We start from the raw sequence: 10,836 nt of genomic DNA, 5'->3' as shown, positions 1-10,836 counted from the left end.
TGGCCACTATCCCTGGCTTTCTTATCTTGGCCACTGAGACTCTGAAATGTCAGCTACTGGCCAGATGTGGCCCAAGGCAGGCTACACAGGCATGACAACTCCTGCCTTCCTGCTGCTTTCTGCACCATGTGGCAGGACTGTACTTGGGGAAGGGCACGGGCTGGGTTTGCATTCCAGCCCCCACTCCTTTTGTGACCTTCGCCAAATGACTGACCCACGCTCTGGGTCTTTTCTTGAATAGCCCATTTATAAAACCTGCCTCAAGACCAGGTTCCCAGCACCCACTGATAATTCCAGCTCCAGGGGGTTCCAGTGCCTGTGGTGTGGCCTCCTCGGGCACAGGCACTCAGTACATACATGCAAATCAAAAACAAACTCAAGCTAGGCATGACGTCACAGGCCTGTAATTGCAGTACTTGGTAGTCGGCGGCAGGAGGATCAGTTCAATGCCATCTTAAATGTGAAACCACCTTAAAACACACACATTACTAATCTACCTCATAGATTTAGGGTGACGTTTCAACAGTGGAGATATGGCCTTAGGGCCAAGAGCTGATATACCACCCTGAGCTTGATGGGGACTTTCCTACTTCACTGGGATTCCCTGTAGGACTCCATTCCTGTGATCTGCAGCTCTGCTGGCTGCTCCAGAGCTGCCAGGGCTGGTCAAGCAGCCTCACTCCGGCGCTCAGGCACATTTTCCTGAACAACTGGGGGAACACCCTGCAAATAACCCCCAGTGTCCCTTTCTGCACGATGGCTCCTCTGGCTTCTGAATCCTCCTGAGTCACCTGCCCAAGAAAGCCACAAACTTTGCTTCTAGAGACAGTTTTTTGAGACAGGATCTCCCTATAGCCACAGCTGGCCTGGAACTGTGTAGACCAGGCTGTCTTTAATCTCCCAGAGATCTGTCTGTCTCGTGCTGAGACTAAAGGCATGTGCCACCACGCCTAATTTGGATTTTGAAGTCCAAGTTGCTCAAAACTATGTCAGGTTTGGTGGAAACTGCCCCCAATAGAACTAGTAGGGAGGAAAGCATTTGGGAAGGGGCAGGAGTGTGCAGCTACCCACCCTATCCAAGTCCGAGTACTGAGTAAATGGGCCAGAGGGGCAGGTGAGGTGGTAAAGTCTGAGCAGGCTGGAGGTAGGCTAGGGAGTGGGTATACAGGCTAGGAGGAATCAAGGCAGAGTTTATTGGCCCCTGAGCCCTCCCCCATTTCTTCCCCTCCCAGTCAGGTCAGGACCGAGATGGGGAAGGCAGTGCAGACCTAAGGACAGGAAGGCTCCATCTGAGATGCACACACCCTCTTCTAGAGACAAAGATGCTGGGAGACTGTCCTTGGCCACCCCACGTGGCTTCCTGAGACTGGAGGCGTCTGCCTTGATCCCACTTGCAAACTCCTTCCTTTTGGAGGGAGCCTGGTGACCCTTCTCCCACTCCCTGCCCTGCCAAACCAAAGACATCATCCTGAAGAGGGGCCCCATCAGTCTCAGCTTGTGGCCCAGAGGCCCTGCCTGGTTGAGAAGACAGAGCTTGGACTTGAAGCTTTCACAGAAAGCTTTGGGGTGGGAGGAGGCGGCAGTGAGTCACATGGCAGTTTTAGAGGGGCTGAGCACCTTGGGGTGGAGGTGCGGGCTCTGCTAGCTTTGGTCTGGCATTGCCCAGGACCCCATGGGGCAGAAACTGGGGCTCTGGAGTCAGCATCCGGCTGGTCCTCAGAGGGATGTGGGGGGAAAATCACAGCTTCTCTTTGCCTGCCTGGATACGGGTATAGGCCTCTTGATCCAGTGGAACGTAGCAACCCTTCCGGGCATCCAGGTAGAACACTGGGTCTTTCACGACAGCAGGGTTAAAGCTCTCCTTCCGAAGCTCAGTCTTCTGGAACTTGTAGGTCCCTGGGGGGTGGGGAAGAAAACTCAAAAAGTGCAAGGCAGGGGCCCAAGTTCCCAGAAACCTGATGATCAGTGCTGAGGAAGGGAAGGCTAGGGACAGAAAAAAATGTAGGAGGGAGGGGCCTAGCCCTTTACAGTTCACCAAGAACATTCTACCCATTACTATGAGCTGCTTCAAAGCAGCCTTGGGCAAGAGATGGCTCAGTGATTAAGAGTGCCTGCTATTCAAGGGGGTCCTGGCACAACTTTGTGGAGATTAGACACAGGACAGTCATGCTAACTAACCATGGCCCAATATTTTTGTTCCTTTGTTTGCTCTTCTTTGTTTTAAGACAAGTTCTCCCTGTAGCCCCAGATGGCCTGGCACCCTCTATGTAGACTAGGCTGGCCTTGAACTCAGAGATCTGCCTGCCTCTGCCTCCCAAGTGCTAGGACTAGAGGCATGTACCACCACTCCCGGCCTAAACTATACATTTTTTAAAAAGAAAGGGTCTCAGGAAGCCCAGGCTGGCCTTGACCTTGATATGTAGTTGAAAACAACCATGATCTCTGGATCTTCCTGCAGCTACCTCTGAAAAGGGATTATAGGCATCTTCCAACACACCTAGTTTATGCTGTCAGTGGATGGAACCCAGGGCCTGGAACAGACTGGCTATGCCCTTGACTGACTGAGCTATAGCCCCTGTTCTACATTTTTCCATCAGTGGGATCAGCCTCACTATAGAGAAGATCGATGCTCACAGGAGTGTATTTCTGGGCCAAAGCCACACAGCTAGTAAGTGTTAGAGCTGGGATTCAAACCTGGGTGTGACAGAATCTTCCTCTCCCTGGACCCACTGCTCCCAACAGAAATTATAGTGCACTCAAACCTCCTGAATCTGGACTGGTCTTGAGATGTGCCTAACAACAGAATGTGGCAGCAGCCATGTGTAGGAGTTCTGAGTGAGCCAAGGCAGCACAGGACCTTCCTGGGCTCTTGAGGGGTGCCTTGAGGCCAGTCCAGCCTTGGGAAGGAAGAAAGGCTATGTGGAGCAGAGGTACACTGCCCGGGGGAGGCCCCTAGACTGGCACTTCTGACACAGGGCTGCTGCAACCATCATGGCCAGGGATGACACCAAACATCCCCAGCATGCAATTCATTCTGTAGCAAGGCCATCTGGATGCCTTCCTGCTTCTGGATAGAAATCTCAAGTCTAACCCAGTCTCAGTTATGACTCTGATGCCCGTGTCCCTTCCTGTACCACACTGAAGCCTTGGCCCTTCTCCGTTTCAGGTGCTGCATGAGGTTCAGGTGTCCGCTAGCTAGCAGACATCAACAGTGAGGGAAGGCCTGCCATCTAGGCAGGGCCTGACCTGACACATGTGTCCAAGGGCGAACAGCCAGGAAGAGGCTGAGCAAGGCGGAGAGCCTAGAAAGGGCAGTGAGGGGCACATGGTTGAGTCTGGACACTCCTGTCCCAGGGAGCTCCTGAGCTATCAGTAGACCAGTAGGTAGAAGGATGGTACTGCCTGCCATGTGACCATAGGCCCACAACTCAATGCTCTCAGACAGATGCAACAGCCTCTCCCTCATCTCGTGGCTCCCAGGGACACCTGCAGTCCCCTTCTTCTCTCCAGTAGCCAGTAGTCGCTGTGGGACACAAATCTGACCAGGTTACTATGCTGCTCAAACACCTGGACAGCTCCCTACTGTTCCTTGGATAGTCTAAACTCCCATCCTGGCCCCACAGGGCTTCGTCCCTGATGGCCTCTCCCACCTTACCCTGATGCTTGCTATTCTGAAGCACCCAGATTGGGTGAGGGGGAGTGGTTTTCTTTTCCATTTAATTTGTTTGTATACTATCTGCCTTAATCTTTGTCCAACTACATTCACTTTATTATTTATTTATCAATTATTTTTCTACGGTACTAGGGATTGACCCTAAGGCTCATACATGCTTTGCCACTGAGTTATATCCCCAGTCTACTGTGGCTTGATCTGAAGTTCATTTTCTTTTTAGCTGCTGGTGTTGTTCGGGGAGGCGGGGTTAGTATTTTATTATTATTATTATTAGTTTTGGTCGTTTTTGAGACAGGGTCTCCCTGTAACCTCAGCTGGCCTGGAACTCACTATATAGACTAGGCTGGCCTCGAACGCACAGAGATCCGCCTGCCTCAGCCTCCTGAGTGCTGGGATTAAAGGCGTGAGCTACCACCCCAGCTCAGTTTTTGTTTGTTTGAAATTTAGGGTTTTTTTTATCTTTTTTTTGAGACAGGGTCTCCTTGTAGCCCCAGCTGTCCTGGAACTCACTATGTAGACCAGGCTGGCCTCAAACTCACAAAGATCCGCCTGCCTCTGCCTCCCAAGTGCTGGGATTAAAGGCATGCGCCACCACACCCGGGTTGGTCTTTTTTTTTGAGACAGGGTCTCCCTCTAGCCTCCCAGCCTTCCTGGAACTTACTATGTACACCAGGCTGGCCTTGAACTCACAGAGATCCACCTGCCTCTGCCTCCCGAGTGCTGGGATTAAAGGAGTGTGCCACCACGCCCTGCTGAAATTTGTTTTTTTGAGTATTTTGCTTACATGTATGTAAGCATACTCAGGGCCAGAAGAGGACATTACCTGGTGGTTACCCACCGTCTCGGTGCTAGGAACTGAACCCGGGGCCTCTCTGGGAGTAGCCAGCGCACTAACTGCCCAGCCATTTTCCAGCCCTGCTGTTGGTTTTCTGAGACTGAGCTTCACGGCCTAAACTGGCCTTGAACTGGCTGTTCAGCCAAGGCTAGAATCCCAGCCAACCTGCCTACACCTTCCAAGTGGAAGGGTTACAGAGGAGACCAGTACATCCAGCCTATTCCCATCTTCAGAATTTTTCCCATCTGGCTCTAAGATTCCAACAGTGTATAGGCTGTGTGGACCAGCAGCAGTACCCCACCACAGGAGCGCCCCTCTGAAGTTTGCATCCGCGCATCTCCAGAGGGAGGCAAGGCTGGTGTGTCAAGGTCAAACGCCAGCCAGGGAGTTTCTTTAGGAAGAGCCTGGAAGGAGCCAGACCTGACTGGGGAGCTGGAACAGGGGAGGGGCAGACCTGTTTTGTGTAGCTCAGGCAAGAAGCGCAGGAAGATGGGGCGGGCGTATACAGGCAGCTCCTTCTCCAAAGTCTGTGCAAAGTGCTCCAGGTCACAGCTGTTTGTGGGGCTAGCTATGGCAGCCATTCCTGCCCGGCCTTCAGTTCCTGAGGCAGGAGAACATACAGTGAGTAGGGGCAGTCCTGACATGCACACCCTGCATCCCTACACATACCTGGCACCTCGACACCATACACTGCCACATCGGTCATGTCCAGTAGGCGGCTGAGTACGCCCTCCACTTCTGTGGTGGACACATTTTCCCCTTTCCAGCGGAATGTGTCCCCAGTGCGGTCTCGAAAGTACAGGTAGCCCAGCTCATCCATCACCAGTACGTCACCTAGGGAGGGGTGCAGTGAGTCAGGACCTGGGCCAGCCTAGCTCTTGACCCAGAATGAGCCCAACAGCCCTCACTGGAGCCCAAGGATGTGTTTTATCTTAGGGCTGTGCCTTGGAGAGTCCCTAGGTATGTTCTCTGAAGGTGGCAGATGCTCCATACATCCCTCCCTGTCCCCCTGGAAGGGTGGGGGACTCACCAGTGAGGTAGGCTTGGTCCCCCTTCTTGAAGACATCATTCGCAATCTTCTTGCTGTTGGCACCCTGGTTGAGGTAACCATCAAAGCGGCGCAGGGGGTCTCGCTGGATGATGCGGCCCACCAGCTGGCCTGGCTGGCCTAGGGATGAGGAAGACAGTCAGACTCGTGGCCTCTTCTACCTATCTTCTGCAACAAAGGCATCCTGTATCTTTAGCTGACTTGATCCATGCCTTCTGTCACAGAAATACTTCATTTCTGTGTGTAGGTCAGTGCAGAGTATGCATATAGCATGCGTGAGTCCCTGGATTCAACCATCAGCACCATAAGAAAAGATAAAAACTGAAAAAGAAAACCTAAACACAACCCCCTACCCCCTTCCCTGAGATGCCCCATCTGCCCCCAGGTGGCTGAGAACAGGGAGCCCACCTGGGCAGGTCCAACGTACTGAGCCTCAGTGACAGAGGTCATGAACCGATCAAGGAAAAGAACGCAGAATGGGCGGCACGGGCTCTACTAAATGCTCAACAACTGGCACCACAGCTCCAGCCCTGGCTCTCCTCAAACAGCTTCATGTTCTTCACCACACTAATTCTCAGGTCAACCCATGAAGCAGGTGTTGCCATCAGCCCTATGTGCAGTTGAGGGACTCAGGCAGAGGCTGATTTGACTACCACATAGGCTAAGGGGCTAGGCCAGAAACAATCCCAGGTGGTCAGGACTGGGCCTTCCTGAGTCATCATGAAAGAATGGATGGACTGATGCATGGAAGCGAGTGGATGGATAGATGGGGCACACAGAGGAGTAACGTGAAGCCCTAGGTGCAAAGTGGACTTGTAACCACTGGTCAGAACACATTCCTTGTCTACCCACACTGGCTGACCACCCTCCAGGGCGCAGACCTGGTTGACAGGGAATACAGACACCATCGGGTCCCCGGATCAGCTCCATGGTGTCCTCATTGACTCGTACCAGCCGGATTGGGTACACAAAGTTCAGGATGCGGCTGTTGAAACCACAGGCCCCCACCTGCAAAGGCTGAGACTCAGGCTGGGGCTCCATAGGCTCCTCACTGGACAGAGGGGCTGAGGAGGGACTCTGGCATCCACTGTCATGCTGAAACTCTGCCCACTCCTCTGCTGCCCTCGCCCACTGTGGTCCATCCCCACAGTCACCTCAATTTCCCTAAGCTGGACTGTACCTTGCTGTCAAAGTTTCCCAGGCTACAGTTGCATTCAGTGGCCCCATAGAACTCGGCCACCTGGGGGATGTGGAAACGGCTGGAGAAGTTGTTCCAGATGGACTGCCGAAGGCCATTGCCCAGTGCCATGCGCACCTTGTGCTGAGACTCCGCCTCCCGAGGTGGCTGATTCAGGAGGTAGCGGCACAGCTCACCGATGTACTGCACAATCTGGGGTGGTCATGGTGTGAGTCCAGGCTCTCCGGGTGCTCCGTTTCACCATCTCCCCATCCTTCCAGCCCTTCCCACTAGGGGCTGTACTGTCCCTTCCCTCCCCATTTGAACTGTTCTGAACAGTCTCAGCTGTGTACAGCAAATGCCACAAGGTGTGGGGGGCAGTGGGAGGCGAGGGGCAGGGGCTGCTCATCCCTTTCCACTCACTGTGCAGTTGTACTTGATACAATCATCCCAGAACCGGGAGGCTGAGAACTTCTTCCGGATCACGACTGTCATGCCGTTGACTAGGCACTGGCCAACTCCCACGATGTTTCCTGAAGGGAGAGGGGCTCAGAGTTGAGGAGACAGACCCAACCCCTAGAGCTTCCTCTAGTCCAGCCCTCCTTCTTTAGTTTTTTCACCTTTGAGACACAGTCTCATAGAGTCTAGGATGGCCTCAAGCTTGCTTCACAGCAGAGGATAGGCCTTGAAACTATAAAACTTTCGCTTCTGAAAAGGAATTCAAATCTTTTTCTCTCTCCTCGACCTTATCAATTTTTGTTTATGCAAAGGCCCTGTGGCATTTCCAAAACTTGGTGCCCTGGAGTAGATGATTCCATCCCCGTTTCCTTCATTTTAAAAGCAGCCAACTGGTGAGGCTGGACTACAGCCAATGGGGAGAAGACATGGTACCTTCTTTAGGGTAAAAAATCTAACCAATCTCCTGCCTGGTGTGCTGCTTCTCCATTTTTTGAGTCTTGCACCCTTATGATCAGAAGTAAAGTTTTGCCTTTCCAGGACCCTTTAATTGGAGTGGTGGTCTCTTTGTTCTCACCCAGTTTCCAAGCCAACCTCCTCACAGGACCTTTCCTCAGGTCTTCCCCTGTCCTGTCCTGCCTACACTACCCAGTCATCTATTCAGACACCTTCTCCAAGGCCTGTGAGATCAAGCCCATGCTTAAGTTGCCCCAGGGCATGGGGCTGGCCTCAAGCCACTGCAGCTGTCACTCAGCCAGGCAAAACTGAGCTCCCCTACCTAGCCTCTGCCCCACCAGGGAGTCTTCTCAGCCCCAACCCTGGTCTTCCTGTGTACCGAACTTCTGCTCCCTCTCCTTCCCCTCACTGAGCCATCTTTCCAATGTCAGGTAGGTTCCTTCCCATCATCCCCCCTACCCCAACACAGACCTCTTGGAAACATCTTTTTTTTAAAGTTTTTTAGAAAGGGTCTCTTGCTGGGCGTGGTGGCACATGCCTTTAATCACAGCACTCAGGAGACAGAGCCAGGCGGATCTCTGTGAGTTCAAGGCCAGCCTGGTCTACTTAGTGAGTCCCAGGTCAGCTGGGGCTACAGGGAGACCCTGAATCAAAAAGAAAAAAAAAAAGAAGGGGTCTCATTATGTAGCCTTGAACTCACAGAGATCCGCCTGCCTCTGCTGGGATTAAAGGTGTGTACCACCATGTCCAACTCCTTGAAGCATCCTGAAGGTTGGAACAATACTCAAGCTGTCTCCTTACACCCCTGTAGCCAATGCTGCACAGCCCCAATGCAGAGCCGCCCAGGGGGCCCTTGGGACACTGTCCCACAGCAGGAGGCTCACGGAACTGTCAATAGTCATGCCTATATTTGAACCTCGATTTGAGCTCACATAGTTCTACTGCAAGATGTTGCCTGGCCAGGAGTGTGGGGGCTCCTAAGGCCGTGAGGATGCTGTCAGCTAAGGGGTGGGCCCAGGATTACCTGCTGAGTGGTAAAGGGGAAGGCAGTCATATACGATGTCATCAGGTCGCATGCGGAATCCATAGTACACCAGGGCAACCATGCGGTAATACCTACGAGGGCAGAGGGCAGAGGGTCGGTGGGTGCCTACGATGGCAGGAGGAATCTCCCCAATCTCATGCAGGACCACCCTGGGCACCTGCCCCTTACCTGCTATGCACCACGATGGCAGCTTTGGGTAGCCCTGTGGTGCCTGATGTGTAGATGTAGAAGAGCTTATCTGAAGAAAAGACACAGGTGCTGTGGGGCAGGCCCAGCAAAGGCCCAGGCAGAGTGAACAGACACCTGACACCTGCTTCTAGCACCTCTTCCAGGAAGCCTACTCTCTTGACCTCCGATTCCATGCTGCATCCCCTCCTGGGTCTACTCTGAGCCAGGCTGAGGGAAAGAATCAGCTGTGGCTGTGAAGGGTACAGGGCCAGCACGGTAGAGGAGTGGGACAGTCAGTGAAGACCAGGTATTTGGACAATGACTCAGCAGTGGGAGCACGGGACTGATGAGACCTGGCAGCACCACCTGGCCAGGCTTTCAGAAGCAAAGGTGGAGTAGGGTGGGCTGCCTCCAGTCTTAGCTATGAGAAGGGAAGGATTGAGAGCTTTTGTACCATTGACCTCTATTTACTCCACCCAAATAGGGACCATGACATTACAGTGCCTAGCAGAGGCTCAGGCCTACCAGGCTAGATGATATTTACAGCAACCACCTCAAGCTGTGTGGCACCTGTGGTGTGCCAGTCCCGGGCAGCATGAGAGCGCTAGGGTGAGCCAGCCAAGCGCCTTGCCCTCAAGTAGCTTCCAAAAGGACCCAAGAGATAAGACAGAGGTGGCTCAACAAGGTAATGACCAGTCACCGAGCCTTTCCTGCCATGTCCCCACCTCAGGAGTGACCTTTAAAGTCAACCCATAAAGTAGATTACTACTATCCCCAACTTTATGGCAGGGGGGCCCAGGCTCAGAGGGCAGCTCAGAGCTCTTGGTCACATGGGGGGAGTAGCAGACCCAGGACAGAATGCAGCTGGAGCTCAAGCTCTGAGCCACTGGGCAATGAAGCAGGCCAGGGGACTTCATAGGGAAAGACTGGACAGGCTAGAGCACAGAGGGATACTCCAGGGAAGCTGCCTGGAGGAGGGGTAAAAGGCAGCTCGGTGCAGGGTAGACAACAGCTAGGGACCTGGCAGACCTTGCATTTGAAAGGGACTTGATGAAGATGCTGAGGGTCTTGCCACTCATCCTCCTCCCCACCTGAACGCCCAGCTATGACTCAAAGCAGGTTCCAGGGGGTTAACATGGTCCTGCATGGTAGGCATCTCCACAGATCAGAGAACTAGATATGAAATTCCTATCTTGTGCCTGGTGCTTCCACACACATCAGCTCATCTCACTTACCAGTGACCCGAGGTATCCCAGGCTTTTCAGCCCTATTATCCAGATGAAAAAAGGGAGGTAAGATGGCCTGTTTAAACCACATGGCACATTCAAGAATTCAGGCCTTCTGGCCCTGAGTCCAGTGCTGTCCTCGGCTCATTTCAGAACCCTCCACAGATGAGCTGCTCACCTGTGAAGCCCTTGTCAGGGGGACTGGGCTGGTGCTCAGGGGCATCTTCCAGCAGAGGGTCCAGGTGCTCTGTGTTGGTGGGTACTGTGCTGGGCTCCCAGGAACCAGAGCAGAAGAGGCTGAGTGAGGGGTCCAGGCTGGCATGGATCTCACAGACAGCTGCGTAGGAAGACAGGCCAGGTCATCAGGCAGGTTAGGAAGACCTGTGTTCCCAAGACCCTTGCACATGTCAGCTTTGCCATGTTGTCAGGGAAGACTTGTCGGAGTACGGAGATGAGTGAAACACATGCACTGTTGCTAGGAGGTACAGCACCCATGAACCACTTGTTAAGCACACAGTGGGCTCCTTACAGTCTCCTGTTCTCACTGCCCTGGGAAGTAGCCACCAACATCAGCACGAAGCTCCCCACCACACCCTTTTAAAAAAAATACAGTTTAAGCTGGGCGTGGTGGTACATGCACTCAGGAGGTAGAGGCAGGCAGATCTCTGTGAGTTCCAGGCCAGCCTGGTCTACACAGTGAGTTCAGGCCAGCTGGGGCTACAGGGAGACCCTGTCTCAAAAAAGACCAAAAA

The 10,836-nt window shown here is 53.2% G+C and overlaps 1 protein-coding gene across 1 annotated transcript in view; it reads right to left on the bottom strand.

Moving 5' to 3' along the window:
* Window positions 1-1,340: 1,340 nt before the first annotated feature.
* Slc27a4 (solute carrier family 27 member 4) overlaps window positions 1,341-10,836 on the bottom strand; it is a 12,789-nt gene continuing 3,293 nt past the window's right edge. The window contains exons 3-12 of the mRNA XM_008843978.3: window positions 10,263-10,421; window positions 8,859-8,928; window positions 8,670-8,761; window positions 7,157-7,266; window positions 6,737-6,946; window positions 6,438-6,564; window positions 5,539-5,676; window positions 5,178-5,342; window positions 4,963-5,109; window positions 1,341-1,896 (exon numbers count right to left, since the gene is read on the bottom strand). Coding sequence (XP_008842200.1) covers window positions 1,739-1,896; window positions 4,963-5,109; window positions 5,178-5,342; window positions 5,539-5,676; window positions 6,438-6,564; window positions 6,737-6,946; window positions 7,157-7,266; window positions 8,670-8,761; window positions 8,859-8,928; window positions 10,263-10,421 — 1,376 coding nt within the window. The 3' untranslated portion in view covers window positions 1,341-1,738. The remainder of the gene's footprint in view (window positions 1,897-4,962; window positions 5,110-5,177; window positions 5,343-5,538; window positions 5,677-6,437; window positions 6,565-6,736; window positions 6,947-7,156; window positions 7,267-8,669; window positions 8,762-8,858; window positions 8,929-10,262; window positions 10,422-10,836) is intronic.

Source organism: Nannospalax galili, unplaced genomic scaffold, assembly GCF_000622305.1.
Source record: "Nannospalax galili isolate Female #2095 unplaced genomic scaffold, S.galili_v1.0 scaffold300, whole genome shotgun sequence".
Taxonomy (NCBI): Eukaryota; Metazoa; Chordata; class Mammalia; order Rodentia; family Spalacidae; genus Nannospalax; species Nannospalax galili.
The sequence above is the reverse complement of the archived record's forward strand: the minus strand, read 5'-3'. Positions and strand labels throughout refer to the sequence as shown.